Here is a 24,184-nt window from a genome sequence, read left to right on the forward strand (position 1 = left end):
AGTCACCCTGCAGTTGGTTGCAGGAGATCTCTATGTTTGGCATTACAGACATCTTCTTAGAGGCTGTCTCTATGACCCAGCGGCTACCTTTCTCTGGCTAATTAACACCCTAGCCTTAGCCATTCGCCAGGGAAAGACAGGGCGAGGCACGCGTGTGGTGATTTGCAAAGAGCCAATACAGGGACGTTACGGCAGACAGGGTGATGCTAGATCAACATAGGAGGTCTCCACTTCCCCCCTTTCCCTAGCTTCTGGGCTCCCTTTCCCTCTTCCCTTTATGTTGCAGTAAGTCTTTCCCACACCTTGCATGACATTATCACCTGCCGAGCACATTTTGAAAAGGAAAAAAGAAAACCTGACACTTTTTTTTCTCTCTGTGTTTTTGGGCGTGGACTTTTTTTTTCCTTTCTCCCTTGGTATGGGTACTTTTGCAGAGTTCCCAGAGCAGTGCAGCTGTCTGTCCCTGGAGATGAATGACCTCCGCTGTGAGGTTCAGCAGCAACATCGGTGGCTACTGGTCGCTAATGTGGGGGTCTCTGCAGGTAGGCCTGCCCAACCTGAACCCAAGGTTGCCCTCCCGGACAGGTTTTCAGGAGGTAGGGACAAGTTTTTTGTATTCAAGGAGGCCTGCAAACTGTATTTTAAACTTCGTCCTTACTCCTCCGGAAATGAGGAGCAACGGGTTGGTATTGTGATCTCTCTACTGCTGGGAGATCCTCAGTCATGGGCGTTTTCTTTACCACAGGACTCTATTTGTCTTTAGTATGTGGAGGTTTTTTTTGGGGCTCTTGCCCTCATCTATGATGACCCTGACCGAGTCGCTTTGGCTGAGACTAGACTACGTCGCCTTCAGCAGGGAAATTGGTCAGTGGAGACGTACAGTTCGGAATTCCGTAGATGGGCAACGGATTCCAAATGGAATGACTCACCCCTTAGAAGTCAATTTTGTGAGGGGCTTACTGAAAGGTTAAAAGATGCCTTGGCAGTATATGAAAATCCTCAGTCCTTGGAGGCTGCCATGTCTTTGGCCAAACGTCTTGATAGACGCCTTCGGGATAGACGGGTGAGACCACCTTCTCCGGGGCCTTCTTGTCGGGGTTGTGTACCTCTGCCAGAGGAGCAGTCTGAGGGTGAACCAGTACTGGGGGAGGTGGAGGAACTCATGCAGTTAGGGGGTGTCGCTACATCATACATCTCCCCGGAGATTCGCAGGAAAATAGGTGTACGTTTTGTAGGAAAAAGGGACATTTTGTTGGGACCTGTCCTGCAATTCCTAAACAAAAGGAGTCTCGATTAACTCTTGGTAGCATGGAGTTGGATAAGTAAGGGGTGCATTTTTTACCAACCTGCAGTTCCCGTTTTGTCCTGTCAGAAGAGGTGGTGCTAGAGAGCAAAACCGAGAAAATTTCTGTGTTCGTTGACAGTGGAGCCGGAGTCAGCATGGTTGATGCTGAGTTTGTGAAAACTCATGGTCTTGCTTGCTGGGCTTTAGCTGAACCTATTTTCATATTTGACTCGGCGCCACTTGCACAGAAAGCATTTACTCAGATTGTACATAATGTAAAACTAAGGGTGGGGTCAGTTCATTGTGAAATAATCCCTTGCTATGTCCTGGACAATCTTCCCACACCAATTGTTTTGGGTATTTCTTGACTTGTTAAACATAATCCATTGGCAAACGGGGGAGATTATTGAATGGGGAGATTACTGCCATGAGAACTGTTTAGATATTTCCCTTGCTACTTTCTCTACGGAAATATTACCTGATTTTCTGTCTGGTTTTAAAGACGTTTTTTTCTGAGAGGGGGTGTCAGGATTTGTCTCCTCATCGTGCTTATGGCTGTCCTATTAACCTGACCCCCGGAGCTAAACTATAGAAATCCAGACTGTATAATCTTTCTGGCCCTGAGAGACAAGGTATGAAGGATTTCATTGCAGAAAGTCTGGAGAATGGACATATCAGACCCTCATCTTCACCTGTGGCGGCAGGGTTCTTCTTTGTGAAGAAAAAAGATGGCGGTCTACGTCCCTTTTTAGATTTCCGAGAATTAAATCAAATTACCATCCGTGATCCATACCCTCTTCCTCTGATTTCTGATTTGTTCAGCCAGGTTGTAGGAGCTAAGGTATTCTCCAAGTTGGATTTAAGGGGAGCCTACAACCTGGTTAGAATCAGAGAAGGGGACGAATGGAAAACACCGTTCAATAGCCCGGAAGGACATTTCAAGAGTCTGGTTATGCATTTTGGTTTGACCAATGCACCTGCGGTATTCCAGCATTTTATAAATGATATTTTCCATCATTTGGTGGGGAAGTTTGTGGTGGTCTATTTGGACAATATTTTGGTTACTCACCTGATTTTGAGACTCATCGGGGGCATGTTAAGCAGGTGCTCCAGATATTAAGGGATAACAAACTTTATGCAAAGCTGGAAAAATGTGTTTTCGCTGTTCAGGAGGTACAGTTTTTGTGGTACTTGTCATCTTCTGGTTTTCGGATGGATCCAGAGAAGATCCGTGCAGTACTGGATTGGGAACATCCCAAAAACCTGAAGTCTCTACGTTTTCTCGGCTTTTCTAATTTTTACCGGAAATTCATCCAAAATTACTCTGTTATTGTGAAACCCGTTACTGACATGACTAAGAAGGGGTCTGATTTTTCCAAATGGTCGGATGTTTTGCCTCCAGGCTTTTTCTTCCTTAAAGAATAATTTTCCATTGCACCTATACTTAGCTAACCCGATGTTTCCCAACCCTTTATTGTGGAGATTGATGCGTCGGATGTCAAAGTTGGGGCTGTGTTGTCTCAGGGTTCGTCCCCTGGTAAATGGCGTCCAGCGCCTTCTTTTCCAAAAAATTGTCTTCGGCTGAGAGAAATTATGACGTGGGTAATAGGGTACTTTTGGCGATCAAATTGGCGTTCGAGGAATGGCAACATTGGTTGAAAGGGGCTGTCCATCCTATTACTGCTATTATTGAACATAAGAACCCTTCATACCTCCAGTCAGCTAAATGTCTCAACCCTAGGCAAGCCAGATGGTCCCTGTTTTTTACTAAGTTTAATTTTGTTGTCACTTTTCGTCCAGAGGTCAAAAATGTCAAGGCTGATGCTTAGTCCCGGAGATTCCCTGGTGGTGGTAACCATGAGAACCCTGCCCCGATTTTACAGAAAGGGGTAGTCATTTCGGCACTGTATACTGAACTGGAGGGTGAGGTGTTGGAGGCTCAGGGGGACGCCCCGGCCTCCTGCCCTTCAGGACGGTTATTTGTACCATTTAATCTGCCCCGCAAAGTAATTAAGGAACATCATAACTCTGTGCTTGCTGGGCATCCAGGTGGTAAGGCAACCGCGTACCTCCTATCTCGTCATTTTTGGTGGCCGGGGTTGCATCGGGATGTGATTGAACACGTATCTGCTTGTAGTATTTGCATGTGTTCTAAGGCTTTGCATACCTGTCCGTCTGGTACTCTACTTCCGCTACCTATCCCTAGTAGGCCATGGACACACTTGTCCATGGATTTTATTACTGACCTACCGGTTTCTGTAGGCAAAACGGTGGTTTTGGTGGTAGTAGATAGGTTCAGTAAAATGGTTCACTTCGTCGCATTGCCTGCACTTTCGAATGCCAAGACAATTGATCAGGTGTTCATAAATGAGATTGTGAAGCTTCACGGGGTTTCCTCCGATGTGGTGTCAGATTGGGGGACCCAGTTTGTTTCCAAGTTCTGGAAGGCATTCTGTTCTCGACTGGGGGTGCAGCTGTCCTTTTCTTCTGCCTTCCACCCTCAGTCAAATGGTCAGACTGAGTGTGTCAATCAGAATTTTGAGACCTATCTCAGATGTTTCGCCTCCAAAAATCAGGAGGATTGGGCATCCTACTTACCGCTGGCAGAATTTGCCATTAATAATCTTCGTCAAGAATAGACTGGCAGGTCACCATTCTTCAGTGCATATGGTTATCACCCACAGTTTGGTACCTTTAGTGGGGGAGGAGCTTCAGGAGTTCCTGAGGAGGAATGGTTTGCTTCGTCGCTCTCCTCGGTATGGCGGGTAGAGATGAGCGGTGTTCGACTAGAACTGTTCGCCAATCTCAAATTCGAGCTGTTTTGGGCGGTGTTCGAGTTGTTCGACGAACCCGAACGATTTGCAAAAAATTCGGCTGTTCGAGGTTATGTTCGATAACTGTTCGTGCACCAAAAGCGTGTCCTGCATGTCTGGCGCTATTTAGAGCACCAATCATGCAGGGATTGTCTGCCACTCACTGTAATGCCACAGCCATGGTGGTTGTGGCATTACAGTGATTGCCCAAATCGATGGGAACAGTGCCAACAGTGAAACATGAAAAGCCGGCAATTCAGCAGCGGCATACACCTGTACCCAACAATTTAGAACCGAAAGAATAGAGCTTCACACATAGATTAGATAGATATAAACATGTCAGCCACATATATACGAAGTACAGTGAAAGTGCTGCTTACTGTACTTGTCATTTAGCGTAAAGGATTTATCAAAAAAAAATAATAGTGTTTTCATGCACCGTCTCTTTAAAAAAGCCGGCCGGCAATTCAGCAGCGGTACCCGACAATTTATAACAGACAGAATAGAGCTTCACACATAGATTAGATAGATAGAAACATGTCAGCCACATATATACGAAGTACAGTGACAGTGTTGCTTACTGTACTTGTCATTTAGCGTAAAGGATTTATCAAAAAAAATAATAGTGTTTTCATGCACCGTCTCTTGAAAAAAGCCGGCCGGCAATTCAGCAGCGGTACCCGACAATTTATAACAGACAGAATAGAGCTTCACACATAGATTAGATAGATAGAAACATGTCAGTCACATATACATGAAGTACAGTGATAGTGTTGGTTACTGTACTTGTCATTCAGTATTAAAATAAAGGATTTATTATTAAAAAAATTGGCGTGGGGTTCCCCTTAATTTTAGGCTCTAGCGGAGGTTAAGCAGACGGCTGGGGCAGATGTTTGAAGCCTGGGAAGGGGGTAATACCCACGGAGCTTCCCAGGCTACTAATATCAGCCCCCAGCTGAATACATAGCCTTTACTAGCTATTAAAATGGGGGACCCCCCAAAAAAAATGACGTGGGGTCCCCCCTAATTTAATAGCTAGCAAAGGCTAGGCAGACAGCTGGGGGCTGATATTAATAGCCCAGGAAGGGAGCCATGAATATTGGCCCCCTCCCAGGCTAGAAACACCAGCCGTCAGCCGCCCCAGAAATGGCGCATTCATAGGATGCGCCAATTCTGGCACTTAGCCTCGCTCTTCCACGCTGCCCTGGTGCGGTGGCAGGGGGTAATAGGGTTGGGGTTGATGTCAGCTTATAATGCCAGCTGACATCAAGCCCAGGTTAGTAATGGAGAGGCGTCTATAAGACACCCCCATTACTAACCCCATAGTCAAAGTTAAAAAAAACACAAACACCCAGAATAAAGTCCTTTAATTGAAATAAAGACACAATCCTTTATTGTTCTAAATTAAACCATACTTACCGTCACGCCCATTCCAGCTGAAGCCAACGATCTCCTGCAATAAAAGAAAAATAATAAAGCAACCTCATCCTTACCTTTCCATGGTTCCCACGACAGCTTCAGCTCTGCTACATCGAGATGACAGGCTGGACCGCAGCAGAACGCTGCCATCCAGCCTCTCATCCCGCAGACACTGAGAAGCGCAGGCTTGCTTGCGCTGCTCAGCGTCTCTCTGTGACGACATCCAGATGAGCCGAGTTCATGTCCAATGAACTCGGCTCACCTCATGCACGTCACTGACAGCGTGGGAAAATTCTCACGCTGAAGCGGTGAGTGCAGGAGAATTCTCCCACGCTGTCAGTGACGTGCATAAGGTGAGCTCATGTCCAATGAACTCAGCTCACCTCCTGCACGTCACTGACAGCGTGGGAGAATTCTCCTTCACTCAGCGCTTCAGCGTGAGAATTCTCCCACGCTGAAGCGCTGAGTGCAGGAGAATTTTCCCACGCTGTCAGTGACGTGCATAAGGTGAGCTCATGTCCAATGAACTCAGCTCACCTCCTGCACGTCACTGACAGCGTGGGAGAATTCTCCTGCACTCAGCGCTTCAGTGTGAGAATTCTCCCACGCTGAAGCGCTGAGTGCAGGAGAATTTTCCCACGCTGTCAGTGACGTGCATGAGGTGAGCCGAGTTCATTGGACATTAACTCGGCTCATCTGGATGCCCTCACAGAGAGACACTGTGGAGCGCAAGCAAGCCTGCGCTTCTCAGTGTCTGCGGGATGACAGGCTGGATGGCAGCGTTCTGCTGCGGTCCAGCCTGTCATCTCGATGTAGCAGAGCTGAAGCTGTCATGGGAACCATGGAAAGGTAAGGATGATGTTGCTTTATTATTTTTCTTTTATTTCAGGAGATCGTTGGCTTCAGCTGGAATGGGCGTGATGGTAAGTATGGTTTAATTTAGAACAATAAAGAATTGTGTGTTTATTTCAGTTAAAGGACTTTTTTCTGGGTGTTGTGGTTTTTTTAAATACTTTACTAGAAATTCATGGTGGTCATGTCTAATATTGGCGTGACCCCATGAATTTCGGGCTTAGGGCCAGCTGATAATGCCAAGCTGGCCCTAACCCCTTTATTACCCAGTGAGCCACCGCATCAGGGCCCTGGATGAGTTGGGTACAGCGCCAGAAGATGGCGCTTCTATGAACGCGCCATTTTCCGGGGTGGCTGCGGACTGCAATTTGCAGCGGGGGTGGCCCAGAAAGCTTGGGCCTCCCTGCGCTGCGGATTCCAGCCCCCAGCTGCCTAGTTGTACCTGGCTGGACACAAAAACAGGGCGAAGCCCCACGTCAATTTTCTTTAAATTATTTCATGAAATAATTAAGAAAAAAAGGGCTTCCCTTCATGAATTTCCTGAAATAATTTAAAAAAATTGAAGTGGGGCTTCGCACTATATTTGTGTCCAGCCAGGTACAGCAGGCAGGAACGGGCTGCCCCCATCCACCAGCTGCCTATTTGTACCTGGCCGGACACAACAATATAGGGAAGCCCTTTTTTTCTTAATTATTTCATGAATTTCATGAAATAATTAAAAAAAATTGAAGTGGGGCTTCGCACTATATTTGTGTCCAGCCAGGTACAGCAGGCAGGAACGGGCTGCCCCCAACCACCAGCTGCCTATTTGTACCTGGCCGGACACAACAATATAGGGAAGGCCTTTTTTTCTTAATTATTTCATGAATTTCATGAAATAATTAAAAAAAAAGTACGTGGGGCTTCGCCCTATTTTTGTGTCCAGCCAGGTACAACTAGGCAGCTGGGGGCTGGAATCTGCAGCGCAGGGAGGCCCAAGCTTTCTGGGCCCCCCCCCGCTACAAATTGCAGTCCGCAGCCACCCCGGAAAATGGCGCGTTCATAGAAGCGCCATCTTCTGGCGCTGTACCCAACTCATCCAGGGCCCTGGTGCGGTGGCTCACTGGGTAATAAAGGGGTTAGGGCCAGCTTGGTATTATCAGCTGGCTCCAAGCCCAAAATTCATGGGGTCACGCCAGTATTAGACATGACCGCCATGAATTTCTAGTAAAGTATTTAAAAAAAACACAACACCCAGAATAAAGTCCTTTAATTGAAATAAAGACACAATTCTTTATTGTTCTAAATTAAACCATACTTACCATCACGCCCATTCCAGCTGAAGCCAACGATCTCCTGCAATAAAAGAAAAATAATAAACCAACCTCATCCTTACCTTTCCATGGTTCCCACGACAGCTTCAGCTCTGCTACATCGAGATGACTGGCTGGACCGCAGCAGAACGCTGCCATCCAGTCTGTCATCCCGCAGACACTGAGAAGCGCAGGCATGCTTGCGCTCCTCACTGTCTCGCTGTGACGGCATCCAGATGAGCCGAGGTCATGTCCAATGAACTCGGCTCACCTCATGCACGTCACTGACAGCGTGGGAAAATTCTCACGCTGAAGTGCTGAGCGCAGGAGAATTCTCCCACGCTGTCAGTGATGTGCATGAGGTGAGCTCATGTCCAATGAACTCAGCTCACCTCCTGCACGTCACTGACAGCGTGGGAAAATTCTCCTGCAATCAGCGCTTCAGCGTGAGAATTTTCCCACGCTGTCAGTGACGTGCATGAGGTGAGCCGAGTTCATTGGACATGAACTCGGCTCATCTGGATGTCGTCACAGAGAGACGCTGAGCAGCGCAAGCAAGCCTGCGGTTCTCAGTGTCTGCGGGATGACAGGCTGGATGGCAGCGTTCTGCTGCGGTCCAGCCTGTCATCTCGATGTAGCAGAGCTGAAGCTGTCGTGGGAACCATGGAAAGGTAAGGATGAGGTTGCTTTATTATTTTTCTTTTATTGCAGGAGATCGTTGGCTTCAGCTGGAATGGGCGTGATGGTAAGTATGGTTTAATTTAGAACAATAAAGGATTGTGTCTTTATTTCAATTAAAGGACTTTATTCTGGGTGTTTGTGTTTTTTTTAACTTTGACTATGGGGTTAGTAATGGGGGTGTCTTATAGACGCCTCTCCATTACTAACCTGGGCTTGATGTCAGCTGGCATTATAAGCTGACATCAACCCCAACCCTATTACCCCCTGCCACCGCACCAGGGCAGCGTGGAAGAGCGAGGCTAAGTGCCAGAATTGGCGCATCCTATGAATGCGCCATTTCTGGGGCGGCTGACGGCTGGTGTTTCTAGCCTGGGAGGGGGCCAATATTCATGGCTCCCTTCCTGGGCTATTAATATCAGCCCCCAGCTGTCTGCCTAGCCTTTGCTAGCTATTAAATTAGGGGGGACCCCACGTCATTTTTTTGGGGGGGTCCCCCATTTTAATAGCTAGTAAAGGCTATGTATTCAGCTGGGGGCTGATATTAGTAGCCTGGGAAGCTCCGTGGGTATTACCCCCTTCCCAGGCTTCAAACATCTGCCCCAGCCGTCTGCTTAACCTCCGCTAGAGCCTAAAATTAAGGGGAACCCCACGCCAATTTTTTTAATAATAAATCCTTTATTTTAATACTAAATGACAAGTACAGTAACCAACACTATCACTGTACTTTATATATATGTGACTGACATGTTTCTATCTATCTAATCTATGTGTGATGCTCTATCTTTCTGTTCTAAATTGTCGGGTACCGCTGCTGAATTGCCGGCCGGCTTTTTTAAAGAGACAGTGCATGAAAACACTATTATTTTTTAAAATAAATCCTTTACACTAAATGACAAGTACAGTAAGCAACACTATCACTGTACTTATTATATATGTGACTGACATGTTTCTATCTATCTAATCTATGTGTGAAGCTCTATTCTTTCTGTTCTAAATTGTCGGGTACAGATGCTGAATTGCCGGCCGGCTTTTTTAAAGAGACGGTGCATGAAAACACTAATATTTTTTTTAATAAATCCTTTACACTAAATGACAAGTGCAGTAACCAACACTGTCACTGTGCTTCTTATATGTGTGACTGACATGTTTCTATCTATCTAATCTATGTGTGATGCTCTATTCCTTCTTGTCTAAATTGTCGGGTACCGGTGTATGCCGCTGCTGAATTTGCCGGCCGGCTTTTTTAAAGAGAGTGTCTTCTGAGCAGTTTGTCAGCTTTTGGACACCTTTGCAGGTGTTTTCTATGTGTTTCTATGTGTTTTTGTTTGCCTGCCATTGGTTTTAACGGTGTTCGACGGTGTTCTAAGGTGTTCGACGAACAGTTCGACGAACAGTTCCTCGAACATCCCGGTGTTCGACGAACCGAACCGAACCCGAACACTACGGGGGTGGCTCAACACTAATGGCGGGCTGTTCTGAGTAATTTAAAGATCATGGGAGACAGGTATGAACGTATGACTGACAGAAAAAACTTGCCAGGTCCGGACCTGAATGTGAACGACTTTGTGTGGTTGTCTACCAGGAATATAAGATTGAAAGTTCCTTCTTGGAAGCTGGGACCTAGGTTTTTTGGTCCCTATAAAATAACCGCTGTCATTAACCCAGCAGCGTTTCGTCTTGAACTTCCTCAGGCCCTTAAGGTCCACAACATGTTCCACAGGTCCTTGCTCAAAAAGTATGTGGAACCTCTTGAGCCCTCACCTCTACCACCATCCCCAGTAATTGTTGATGGTAATCTGGAGTTCCAGATTTCGAGGATTGTAGACTCTCACTTCCAACGTCATTCTCTACAATACTTGGTGCACTGGAAAGTCTATGGTCCAGAAGAGAGGATGTGGGTTTCAGCATGAGAGGTGAACGATCCCAGGCTGGTTCGCTCATTCCACACCTCTTATCCTTAGAAACCCGGTCCGGAGGCCACTTGTAGAGGGGGGGGGGGGTACTGTCACAGGTTTGTCAGAAGTGATGCCCTGCAGTTGGTTGCAGGAGATCTCTACATTTGTTGTTATATACATCTTCTTAGAGGCTGTCTCTAGGACCCAGCAGCTATCTTTCTCTGGCTAATTAACACCCTGCCTGGGTGTATAAATACCTGCTATGTTTCAGAGGAAGGTGCCGGCGATATTCATTACTACTTGTGAAGGCTTTAGCAAGAGCAGTACTACTTCCTCTCTGGAGCTTGAGGATGTGTGCGCATTTGTCTGGAGTTCATCTAAAGCTAAGCAATTTCCCCCTGTTTGTCCACCCCTGTTGTCTATAGTGTTTAGTTGAGATCGACTAGTGCTCATCTCCTCCCTTCCTTAGCCTTAGCCATATGCCAGGGAAAGACACTGCGAGGCACGCGTGCGGCGATTTGTGAAGAGCCAATACAGGGACATTGGGGGGAGACAGGGTGATGCTAGATCAACTTAGGAGGTCTCCACTTCCCCCCTTTCCCTAGTGTCTGGGCTCCCTTTCCCTCTTCCCTTTGTGTTGCACTAAGTCTTTCCCACACCTTGCGTGACAGGAGCACTCACTATTTTCAATGGAATGCTGTCAATACAAGGGACTAGCTTTAATATGTAAATATTAGGGCATAGAAGTGCACCAAGGCATATTCCACACCAAGGGTGCACTGAAGCGCCCTCCTTTGCATATTAAATAAATGTGGATTTTTCAGAAAATGTTTAGTTAATCTGTATACACCTGGTATGATTTTTATATGTTCTACCTTCCCTATTATAAATGTTTATGCAGTTTAATTGCCATTTTGTGGGTGACACTCTTCCTTTAAGTTAGCTTAAAAATTTCACCCTACGAACAAATGTTTTTCTACTGCAACGGGTGATTTAGGTAAACCGATATTTGGCTGCAGTGTAAATGCACCTTAAAGAGTATACGTTTGAGAGATTATTTTATATGTTTTAAGATCATTAATTTTGAGCAGATCTGTGGAGAACAACATCCTGAGTCACCCACCAATCGATCAAAAGACCTTAGAAAAGCGCAGCTCATGAGACTGGAGTGCACGCAGAGCGGATGCAGTAGAAAGTCATAGTCCTGTCTCCTGAGCCGTGCACTTCTAAAAGGTCCAATCAGTGGAGCAATCAGAGGGAGACTCAGCACCAACCTGCTCAGAATTAATGGACCCAAAACATATAAGATATCTCCCAAAAGTTAAAGGGATGGTCCGAGGGCAAATTAATTTTCATGCTAAATCCCTATCTATTTAGCGCCGGAGCCGGGCCTGTAGATGCTGGGGGTTGTAGTCACCGTTGCGGTGACCTGGTCCGTGACCCAGGTGGTCAATCCAAGGGTAGTATAGGTTATTTAATGTCCGACTACGCCACCTGTGGAGTGCGGTTATTAGAGACCGCCGCTGCGGAACAGTCCTCTGAAGCCGGTGGTATAGCAGCAAGGGTAGTATAACTCCCCACAGGAAGAGTGTAGCTTCAGGGCAGTGTGTGTGGATGATGGTGGTTGTGCAGGGTGTTGCGGTGCAGAATTAACCACAGAGTCCGTATAGTGCAGTCCCAGGGTCTTTACTGGTAGCAATTAGACAGGCCTGGACTGGAGTACTGGCTAGGGATGAGAGTCTGGTCAGTCTGGGAGCAAGCATAGAGTCCTCCTGGCCAGGTGGAGTTGTAGGCCTGCCGTTCTTACTATACTCTTTTGGCTATTCTGCTCATAGCTGTGTTGTAGCCCACGTCCCTGAGTGTAACGTGCTCTGCTCACCCGTATGGCTGGCAACTCGGGCCTTGTGGATGCCTCGCTCCTCCTTGGCGGTACTGGTCCTTCGGTGCTGCTGAGCCTCCGGGCGTCTGATGGGGGCCAGGAGACCTGCAATCTCCTGCCCTGTGGTATCTGCTGCTGGGTCTGGAATGCCCCACAGCCTCAGACTCCGGTGTCCAGTTCTCCGTGTGTTCCGGCTATGACGAGCTATCTCCAGCTCCAGTCCCTAGCTCCTCACTCCTCGATGTCCTAAACTCAACTCCTTCACACTAACTACCAGTTGCCAAGGGGAGGGGTCTCCCCTTGCTGGCCTGGAGCCAGGAAGTGTTGCATGTATTGTGTTCCTGACCAGGAAACCCCTGCTTGCTTCCAAACATGGCATCACCTCCTTTAAGGGAGGCAATACCACTGTGGCAACCGGACCCTCTGGGGTGCCACACCTGCATGCCGGGTATTCTGACACAGCTCTGTTGCTGGCTCATTACCACTGATCTAAACCGGCAACAGAGGCGTGCTGTCATTGTGCGCATCGCACAGCACGCGGGGACTAGCCCAGCCCCTGAAATGAGCATCACTGGTGACACTTCATTTCAGGGAGGGGGAGAGGTTGCGGCAGTGACTGCAGCCTCTGCCCCTGATGATGCTTTGTTTGAGTATCCCAGCATGCACTGGGATTCTCAAACGAAGCATCATTAAAAAGGAAGTATAAAAAAAGAAAGAAAAGCAGATAGTGTAGTTAAGGAAGGATATGGCATTTTTAGTTTAAGTATATTTGAAAATAGTTTAGAATAAATATCTAAGGATTTAGAATGAAAATGACTGCCTTCAGACCATCCCTTTAAGTTACTCTTTAAATGTTTACTAGTGCTTCGGCCTGCATCTGATTAGTACTGTGGTTCCTGTATGGTCCGTAGTTTGATGACGGTTGGTAACAACAACTCCAATAATCTCCTTGCCATTGTTATAGACATACTGGGAGTTGCAGTTTCATGCAATACAATTGTATAACTGGGGGCTAACCTGACATTGCAAGTGATCGCTGTATTAATCTTGGTGATGTATTTATCTACTGACGGTGGTTCTGGTGCTATATTTCTGTACTGATGATTGTTCTGGTGATGTATTAGCTCTCTGTGCCTGTACTTGTACTGATATTGGCTGGTGACCGGTTCATACAGCATTATTTGAATCCCCCTATGTATTTTATTGATGGCCTCACCATACAATACAAGCATTTTTCACCTTTCGTGTTTCCCCTATTTCCTCATAGACTGTAAGCCTGCAAGCAGGGACCTCACTCCTTTTGGTATTTGATTCATGTGTTACTCTGCAATATCTTTATTGTCTATACAAGACCCCTATAAAATGTAAAGTGCTGCGGAATAAGAAAAATTATGTGTTCATGTGCTGACAATGGTGTATAACTGGTGGCTAACCTGACATTGCAAGTGACTGCTGTACTAATCTTGGTGATATATTTATCTACTTACGGTAGTTCTCGTGATTGTATTTATGTGCTGGTAATGGTTCTGGTAATGTAGTTGTGTACTGATGGTGGTTTTGGTGAATTATCCATGTAGATGTTGTAATATTTAATTGATTAGACATGATACTTGATCATTATAGGTTCAGTGTACGGGACTGATAATACAGCCATCTGAATTAGACCATGTTTGTCAGCTGAACAAGTGTTTAATGCCCCATACATTACAGACAGCTGTTTGATCACTCGGCCGGCAGTTATCTTGCCCAGAGTCCCAGATCAAAATCAGCAATGCAAGTCTATTGGTACGTGAAAAAATCGAACAGGACAGCACTCAGATGCCATCCGTGTGCTGACTGACTGATAGATCGGAGAAGGTGGAGAACATTTTTTTCCTAATTTGTGAAAAAAATGATGAAACTCTCACCAACCTCTGATGACACACTGGTGAAAATCACTGATGAAACTTGGTCCGTTTTTCTCATATGTGAAAAAAACTGATATCTGAATGAAGCCTAAGGCTGAGTTCTCAATATGATTATCTTGTGTGTCTTTTTTAACCAATTAGCTAATTAAGGTTACTTGCGTTTTTAGTGATTTTTGTTACATGTTGACTTTGATGCATGACTCAAATCAAAATCGGACATTCTTGTTAATTTTGCTTTGGAGTATGTTCACATACTGTAGAATAAATCACGTTTTTTACTATGACTCCTGTGAAATCTTAGTAAAATTTTTGCAAAACAAAACATTGTGAGAAAAAATGCTCTCCAACTGCATTGTGTGAATGTAACAAAGGTCCTATGGCAATGTGTGCAGGAGGCAGTTACGCCACATGACTCGGTGTTTTGCTCCATGTGATGTCAAAAGATGGTGTTTTTGTTTGCTGGAACCACTGTGATTAGGGAAGAATACATTTATATAAGGCATCCAATAGAACATTAAATTATATCATGTAATACATCATGAGGAAGCTAGTATTATATGTATACAATACTACATGTATTTATAACATGTCTATCCATACAGGCGCAATAATGAGAAGACCTTCCTTATTTGGATCAATGAAGAAGATCATACCAGGGTGATCTCCATGGAAAAGGGAGGGAACATGAAAAGGGTCTTTGAGCGTTTCTGCAGGGGGCTTAAAGAGGTAAGAGGAAATGGTAAATGAGCTGGAATTACTGAAAACACTGATGCCAGTAGTCTGGGAAGTAATTGCCACAGATTGACTGCAGTGCTAAATAAACACCAGGAGAATGGCTGGAGTGCTGGGAGAAAGAGGAGGTAAGTATAGCCCCTTTCTAACATTTGCTGCTGGGTAACCCCATTAATAAAAGTACTTCTGAGAAACCCGATGAGGGTATTCTCATCATTACTAGTGATGAGCGAGCACTAGAATGCTCAGGTACTCATTGTTCGAGTCAAGCAAATTGGAATGCTCGAGTGCTAGGTTTGAGTAACGAGCCCAATGTAAGTCTACGGGAAACTCGAGCATTTTTCTGGCGGCCCCCCCCCCCCGGCGGTCTGCAGAGGGCCTAAGAATTGCCCAAATCGATGGGAACTGTGCTCAAATGACATGGGAACAGCATGATGAAGACCCCTGGAAGCATTTCTGACTCCCAGGTCAATGCTGTCAACAATGTTGTCAAAGGTATTACGCCACTTTTACGGACTCACAATAAAACATACAAAAATGAAACCAAAATGGATATTCCTGGGAAATATGTGAAGGAACATCCTTTCCAGGGTAATGACTTGTATATAAGGCAAAATAAATAGCCAAAAACAAAAATGCTCCTCCACACCTTGGGCTATGTTCACACGTAGCGTTTTTGATGCGTTTTTGCACTTTTGCATTGCTTTCAATCAAGACAAATGCATTCACCAGGAAATGTCATTTTAACATTTTACAACCTTATCTGGCCATGTGGTGTGACACATCATCAGACATATCCTGTTTCATTTATGAAGGAGGGACTCTGAAACTCACAAAGCTTATTTTTAATTGGACATCAGACGGCCCTTACTATTCTTAAAGGGCCAGCAGTTGTCCCTCGCTATTGTAAGAGTGCCACCAGCCGGCTATGCTTTGTTGTTCCCATTATTAACGAGTGGGTCTCCTATACTGTTATGGCATATGCTGTGACTGGAAGGGCTGCCAAAAATTTGGACACAACTCAATACCCCTTTGAAGAAACATAGAGGATGGTCTCAGTAAAAAAAAATATTCCCATTACAAAGGAGCGGGTCTCCTATAGTGGTAATGTCTATGCTGTGACTGAACTGCAAGGGCTGCCAAAATTTGGGAAAAACCCCACTAACAATTTAAAGACACAGAGCTGGGCCACAGCAACGAGTACAACATGTTCCCATTTGGTTATAATTCCACCAGCGGCACTAAAAACCCGTTCTGACAAAACGTTAACGGCAGGGCAGGCCAGGACCTCCAAGGCGTAGAGAGACAGTTCATGCCACGTGTCCAGCTTGTATACCCAATAATTATATGGCACAGAGGAATCACGGAGGACATTGGTAAGGTCAGCAAGGTTCTCCCTCAGCATCTTCCGCAACTTGTCCCTCCTTGGAAGAGTACCCCGGTCATCAGGGCTTGTGCGATGGGAGAGTCTGAGAAAACTGTCCCAGAACTTTGACAGTGTTCCTCTGCCTCTGCTGGATTGCATTTTTGTCTCTCTCGCCTGCACTCCTTGGTTGTCCAATGAACTGTGACCTCTGCTGGCAGCGTTTTCAGATGGGAATTTTGTTAATAATTCCGCCACAAGGGCCTTCTCGTACTGCCCCATTTTATTAGGCCTGTCCTGTGCGGGAATAAGAGACAGAAAGCCCTCCCTGTAGCGTGGGTCTAGAAGTGTCACCAACCAATAATGACTGTCACCCAAAATTTGGACAACGCGAGGGTCACGGGAAAGGCAGCATAACATAAACTCAGCCATGTGTGCCAGACTGCAAAGAGGCAAGACTTCCATGTCATCATCAAGAGGACGATTGGCCATGCTGTCCTCCTCATCCTGCTCCTCTTCCTCCTCCTCTCTGTCCTCAGGCCATCCACGCTGAACAGACTGTATGACAGTTGTGCAGGTAGTGTCATCACCGCTCACCATCTTGGTGGAGTCCTCTAAGTTTTGGAGAATGGTACATATGTCTGACATCCATTTCCACTCCTGAGGTTTTATTTGTGGAGTCTGACCTGAATACCTATGGCCTTGTTGGTGTGGTGCTGGTAGTCAACAACTGCCCTCTTCTGCTCACAAATCCTTCCCAAAATCTGCAATGTAGAGTTCCAATGCGTGGGGACATCGCAGATCAGTTGGTGAGCTGGAAGCTGCAAATGCTGCTGAAGCACAGCAAGGGTGGCAGAAGCTGTAGCTGACTTTCTAAAATGCGCACACGGTCTGACAGAGAACCATGGTTTTAAATAGCAGGCCTGTAATTTGCTAATACTATTCTTCACAGACACCTAGTGTGAATAGCTTGACCGACACACTGCAACGGAATGAAAATGGAAGAAATGTCTGATTTCGGAACAGTCTTATAGGTGATATGTCTCACAGAGAACTACGGTTTTAAAGAGCAGGCCTGTAATTTACTAATACTATTCTTCACAGACACCTAGTGTGAATAACTTGACTGACACACTGCAGCAGAATGGAAATGGAAGAAACGTCTGATTTTGGAACAGTCTTATAGGTGATATGTCTGACAGAGAACCATGATTTTACATAGCAGGCCTGTAATTTACTAATACTATTCTTCACAGACACCTAGTGTGAATAGCTTGACAGACACATTGCAACAGAATGGAAAAGGAGGCCAATATTTTCCACGTTCAGTTTAAATTTCTGCATTTTTATCGCTGAAATATGGAATAGATCTGGTTTTATTCTGCAGTGAGAACAAGCAAAAGGAGCAGAAAAATTGTGTACTCTGGATTGCTTTTTAAGTAAATAACAAGGATTAAGATAAAAAAAAAATTGCCCCGGCCCCTGATATCTGGGGGTATGTCTACAGATATCTGTAATTATTACAGCAGCAGCAGACAGGACGTTCAATGGACCCTCTTGTTCTGTATCGTACACTGCAGTCTGCCACATACACTGCCTGCCTAGCACTGATTATATGTAGCTGGATTAGTCCTCAGAAGGACTGTTAGTTCAGATGGATATATATATATATATATATATATATATATATATATATATATGTGTTGTGGAATACCTATTCTAACAGGACGTTCAATGGACCCTCTTGTGCTGTATCATGCACTGCAGTTTGCCACATACCCTGCCTGCCTAACTCCTGCTATCACCACTGAATATATGCAGCTGGATTAGTCCTCAGAAAGACTGTTAGTTCAGTTGGATATATACAGTACAGACCAAAAATTTGGACACACCTTCTCATTTAAAGATTTTTCTGAATTTTCATGACTTTGAAAATTGTACATTCACACTGAAGGCATCAAAACTATGAATTAACACATGTGGAATTATATACTTAACAAAAAAGTGTGAAACTACTGAAAATATGTCTTAAATTCTAGGTTCTTCAAAGCAGCCACCTTTTGCTTTGATGACTGCTTTGCACACTCTTGGCATTCTCTTGATGACCTTCAAGAGGTAGTCACCGGAAATGGTCCTCCAACTATATTGGAGGAGTTCCCAGAAATGCTTAGCACTTGTTGGCCCTTTTGCCTTCACTCTGCGGTCCAGCTCACCCCAAACCATCTCGATTGGGTTCAGGTCTTGTGACTGTGGATGCCAGGTCATTTGGTGTAGCACCCCATCACTCTCCATCTTGGTCAAATAGCCCTTACACAGCCTGGAGGTGTGTTTGGGGTCATTGTCCTGTTGAAAAATAAATGATGGTCCAACTAAACGCAAACCGGATGGAATAGCATGCCGCTGCAAGATGCTGTGGTAGCCATGCTGGTTCAGTATGCCTTCAATTTTGAATAAATCCCCAACAGTGTCACCAGAAAAGCACCCCCACACCATCACACCTCCTCCTCCATGCTTTACGGTGGGAACCAGGCATGTAGAGTCCATCCGTTCACCTTTTCTGCGTCGCACAAAGACACGGTGGTTGGAACCAAAGATCTCAAATTTGGACTCATCAGACCAAAGCACAGATTTCCACTGGTCTAATGTCCATTCCTTGTGTTCTTTAGCCCAAACAAGTCTCTTCTGCTTGTTGCCTGTCCTTAGCAGTGGTTTCCTAGCAGCTATTTTACCATGAAGGCCTGCTGCACAAAGTCTCCTCTTAACAGTTGTTGTAGAGATGTGTCTGCTGCTAGAACTCTGTGTGGCATTGACCTGGTCTCTAATCTGAGCTGCTGTTAACCTGCGATTTCTGAGGCTGGTGACTCAGATAAACTTATTCTCAGAAGCAGAGGTGATTCTTGGTCTTCCTTTCCTGGGGCGGTCCTCATGTGAGCCAGTTTTTTTGTAGCGCTTGATGGTTTTTGCAACTGCACTTGGGGACACTTTCAAAGTTTGCACAATTTTTCGGACTGACTGACCTTCATTTCTTAAAGTAATGATGGCCACTCGTTTTTCTTTACTTAGCTGCTTTTTTCTTGCCATAATACAAATTCTAACAGTCTATTCAGTAGGACTATCAGCTGTGTATCCACCAGACTTCTGCACAACACAACTTATGGTCCCAACCCCATTTATAAGGCAAGAAATCCCACTTATTAAACATGACAGGGCACACCTGTGAAGTGAAAACCATTTCCGGTGACTACCTCTTGAAACTCATCAAGAGAATGCCAAGAGTGTGCAAAGCAGTCATCAAAGCAAAAGGTGGCTACTTTGAAGAACCAAGAATATAAGACATATTTTCAGTTGTTTCACACTTTTTTGTTAAGTATATAATTCCACATGTGTTAATTCATAGTTTTGATGCCTTCAGTATGAATGTACAATTTTCAGTCATGAAAATACAGAAAAAACTTTAAATGAGAAGGTGTGTCCAAACTTTTGGTCTGTACTGTATACATATTAGATTATACAATGTGTAAAGGTTTTTCTACAGATATCGCCCTATACTTACATCCGACTTTCTAAAATTGTGCTCTTTCCAGGGTAAAAACATGTTGTAAGATGTTGTAAATTGTTCCTTTTTAGGTCGAAAGATTAATTAAGGAGAAAGGCTGGGAGTTCATGTGGAATGAAAGGTTGGGCTATATCCTCACTTGTCCTTCTAATCTAGGCACAGGTCTGCGTGCTGGAGTACACATTAAACTACCTCTACTGAGTAAGGTAAGTCGGGCTTACACTTCTCCCATAGGAGAATGATTTTTGGATGACAGATCGGTGGGAGTCAGGTAGGCTGACCAAGTTGATTTTTGAATCAATAGGTTCTTCATTCTCAATTTCCATAATGAGGTGGTGTGGTCAGAAATCGTGTTTGTTCTTTTTTTAGGATACTCGCTTCTCTAAGATTCTAGAGAATCTTCGTCTGGAAAAAAGAGGAACAGGAGGAGAGGATACAGCAGTTGTTGGAAGCACTTTCGATATCTCAAATCTGGACCGTTTGGGAAAATCTGAGGTAAAGTGTTCAGCAGTTTGTCATTATGTAATTGCTGACATAGTCCAAATTAAATTACTTTACCATTAACATGACATCCTCTAAGGAAAAGGAAGCTTGTATTAATCCTAGATCCCAGTACTACGGAGTGAGTTGAATGATCTTTACCACACAAGACCTGTAACATAAGGCTTCCCAGTAGTTTAATCGTGCACATATTTGTAGTGTCACCTTCGGGTCACAAGAAGCTTTGTTCAGAAAGCTGATTTGTGAGCCAAAAGTATCTCTCCAACCTACTTACTCTTACTAACTGGAGCCATTATCTAATCCCTATGTAATCCCACAGGTGGAACTAGTGCAGCTGGTTATTGATGGAGTGAACTATCTGATTGACTGTGAGAAGAGACTAGAGAGAGGACAAGACATCCGTATTCCTGCTCCCATGGCTCAGTTCAAGCATTAATTCAAAGCTCTTGTGCAGCAAGCTATGTGGCCTACAGTATCTGTATGCACCTGTAGCACTGGCGTCTCTGCCTCCTGCCCTCATTCCCCGGCAGAGACGCCGACCCCCTTTCTGATGCGGCCCCCGGTCGGAGGGTCCTGCTCCAGCGTCCTTTCACCACGCTAACGCTGTCCGGGGTGCACGCACTGTGTGCAGATCCCCGGGCAATGTGCTTAGGGCACGCGTGCGCGCTCCCTTCCTTTTAAAGGAACCGCGCATGCCGTCCTAAAGTGTCCCCAGCCAATGGCTGGAGGACACTAACTATTTAAGGCACCTCCTCTAAAATGGAGGTGCCTGTGCAACTTTGTTAGTTTCACTCTGTTCATTTCCCAGATCCCAGTGCATGTGTAACATTCCTGGCGGCGTCCTTGCATGGTGCACCACCTCCCACCATGCAAGACCGCAATCTTACCTGTCAGTCCATGCTGCACTCTTTGTTTCAGTTGCTGCTATGTCCATGTCTCTTGTCTGATTGCTTAGAGCGTCAGTGCGGCTTTCTGCTTGTTTCTTATAGCTGCTGTGTGCACGGTCCTAATGCGTCCCCAGCCTATTGCTGTGAGTCACTGGATACTTAAACCCCCTCCACCCAGTAGGAGGTGCCTGAGCAACACCTTCACTCAGTTTGTCTTTGCAACTGAATTTCCAGGTCCTGTCCTGTATCTAGTCTGTTTCTGCCACCCTGGGGGCTGTATACCCAGGCCTGTTACCTGTACTTGTGACTTTAGTCAGTTTCCGCCACCCTGGGGGCTGAGTTCCCAGGCTCGTTCCTGTATCTTGTTCCTGGTTCAGATCCTATCTGAACAGTGTCCTAGTCCGTTACCTGTTTGTCTCTATGTCTGTACCTTTCCCTTTTCCTGCAGTATCTGAACCTGCACCTAACTCCAACTCGTTGTCTCTGTACTTCTGTTTGTGAGTTTTGTGTCCACTCGCTACTTCATTGCAAGTACTTTGTGTGTATCTGGTTCTGCTCGTTCTGTTTCCCTGCCTCTGTATATAACTCCTGTGTTTCTGCTATCTTCTTGTGTTCTCCAGTCTGTTTCATGTGAACAGAGCCCTGTCCTGTCTACCGTATCTGCGGGTTTTGCTTTGCTCTGCTTGCTCACCGCACCTGTGGGTTTTGCTCTGATTTGCTTGTTCACCGCATCTGCGGGTTTTGCTGTGCTTTGCTTGTTCACCACATCTGCGGTTTTGCTCTGCTTTGCTTGTTCACCGCATCTGCGGGTTTTGCTCTGCTTTGTTTGTTCACCGCATCTGCGGGTTTTGCTCTGCTTTGCTTGTCTACTGCATCTGCGGGTTTTGCTTTGCATTGCTTGTCTACCGCATCTGCGGGTTTTGCTCTGCTTTGCTTGTTCACCGCATCTGCGGGTTTTGCTCTGCTTTGCTTGTTCACCGCATCTGAGGGTTTTGCTCCGCTCTGCTTGTCTACCGCACCTGCGGCTCCGTTCCTGCATCCCAGTCTGTACTGGTCCCCATCCTGCCTGCGTTTCTACCTGCCAGCACCCGCCTCTCTGCATGTCAGCCGTGCCTGCCTGTGCCCACCTGTCTGCACGCCAGCCGTGCCTGCCAGTGTCCACCTGTCTGCATACCAGCTGTGCCTGTCAATATCCACCTGTCTGCATACGAGCCGTGTTTGCCAGCACCCACCTGTCTACATGCCAGTCTAACCTGCCTGTTCCTGCATTCCCCGGTGTGGGTCAACAGCTGTGACCGGGGTCTGACCTGGAGCAGCACCTAGTCCCTCTGCTCGGTTCCTCCCTGGTTCACGGAGTCGACTGAGCCGCCGTGCGACCTTGGTCGGATCGGGTTGATACTTAGTTACGCCCCTCCAGGCTATCCTCGGTTCATGGTACAGTGGGATCACTAATCACGCTCACGCCAGTCAGTCCGGGCGCGAGCGTAACAGTATGCACCTGCCTGTCTATTAGCTGTGCCAGGCAGCTTGTCTATTAGCCGTGCCCGCCAGCCTGTCTATCAGCTGTGCCCGCCAGCCTATTAGCCATGTCCACCAGCCTGTCTATCACCTGCGCCCACCTGCCTGTCTATCAGCCGTGCCCGCCTGCCTGTCTATCAGCCGTGCCCGCCTGCCTGTCTATCAGCCGTATCTGGCTGCCTGTCTGTCAGCCGTGTCCGCTTGCCTGTCCTTCAGCCGTGCCTGCCTGTGCCCGCCTCCTGTCCTTGGGGGTCAGCTGCCATCCACCCAAGGTCTGTACCGGAGTAGCACCTGGTCCACCTCCCTCGTCCCTCATCGGACCATGGAGTCGATAAGTCACCGTAGTTCTAAGCTCGGATTTGGTGAGGCACCTAGTCACTCCCCTCCGGTCTCTCCTCGCACCACGGCACAGTGGTTCCACCACCCGTCCCGTTACAGCACCATTATTAATAATGCACTAGTATCTGGTACCTACTGTGTTCATACATTGCTATCCTCCACGCTGCTGCAGCAGAACATGCGGGCTACATGTGCGGTGGCCCTATCATGTTGTGAATGTTGATGCTTCTGAACAGCATATTGTCATCAGCTAAATAAAGCTCATTGCTGTCCTATTAGGCCAGGTTTTCTTTATTTTTTTAAATAAATCATTTGTGCACCGAAAAGTGAATGTATTTAAGTGCATACATGTTACTAGTTTGTTTAGGATTACATTAGGGTTTCCATTAAGCAATATTTTTGGTAAATAGTAGAGATGACTGAATGAATTTTTAAGACCCTCATCCAGCGTCCACATCTATGGTCCATGGTGTCGAACGGGAGCTCTGAGACCTGCTTATCAATTCCAGAATCCTTGGCGCCTTTTTGATTTGGCTGGGCATAATGTTATCCTTACAATGCCGGCAGATAGGAAGTGGTTCGCATGGACTAATAATGACTTGGACGCTGAACCAGGGTCCTGCAAACTGATTCACTCATTTCTAGTAAATAGCTGGTAATACTGTTCTGACAAAATAACTACAACAGAAAGTAAATTGGGTTTGTCAGTGTCCTTTTAGGATCTGTTCACATCTGTGTTTGAGCATTCTGTTTGACTGTACTGTTTCTTGGAGCAGAGAACCAGAATTCTTGCCTAAAATGGGTCTTTTGCAAGTGAAAAGAGAGTGGCCCCATTGATTTATTATGGGGTCCATCTGATTCCGTTTTGCTTCTGTTTTTTTAAACGGAAGAAAAAGTGCAAACTGAAGAACTTTTTTCTGTTCTAAAATTGGACACATTACAGAACCCAGATGGACCCCGTGATAATCAATTAGCTAATTCTGCTTGTGTTTGGATCAGCTATGCCAAGGATCCATTTTGCTGATATACAGGAGGAGATGCAGGTGCTGCTGGTCAGTATTAAATAAGGATATCCAAAGAGTCCTTAGTATTGTAGAATAATGGTGGTTTTATTCTCAACATGTTTCAAAGTATCTATAGATTCTTCATCAGCACTTTCTGTTGTTTCTCCTGATGAAGATAATATAGATACTTTGAAATGTGTTGTGAATAAAACTGCAATTATTCTCCAATACTCTAGTCTCTCCTTATTTAATATCCTTTTT

The 24,184-nt window shown here is 45.7% G+C and overlaps 1 protein-coding gene across 4 annotated transcripts in view; it reads left to right on the forward strand.

Annotated features, from left to right (window-relative positions):
• LOC141166466 (creatine kinase U-type, mitochondrial-like) overlaps nt 1-23,197 on the forward strand; it is a 194,037-nt gene extending 170,840 nt beyond the window's left edge. For all 4 annotated transcript variants that reach the window (XM_073653172.1, XM_073653169.1, XM_073653171.1 and 1 more), the window contains exons 7-10: nt 14,626-14,749; nt 19,746-19,880; nt 20,044-20,169; nt 20,495-23,197. In XM_073653172.1, coding sequence (XP_073509273.1) covers nt 14,626-14,749; nt 19,746-19,880; nt 20,044-20,169; nt 20,495-20,611 — 502 coding nt within the window. In that variant the 3' untranslated portion in view covers nt 20,612-23,197. The remainder of the gene's footprint in view (nt 1-14,625; nt 14,750-19,745; nt 19,881-20,043; nt 20,170-20,494) is intronic.
• The last annotated feature ends 987 nt before the right edge of the window (nt 23,198-24,184 follow it).

Source organism: Phyllobates terribilis, unplaced genomic scaffold (assembly GCF_046119375.1).
Source record: "Phyllobates terribilis strain yellow unplaced genomic scaffold, ASM4611937v1 Scaffold_11__3_contigs__length_659146591, whole genome shotgun sequence".
Classification (NCBI taxonomy): domain Eukaryota; kingdom Metazoa; phylum Chordata; class Amphibia; order Anura; family Dendrobatidae; genus Phyllobates; species Phyllobates terribilis.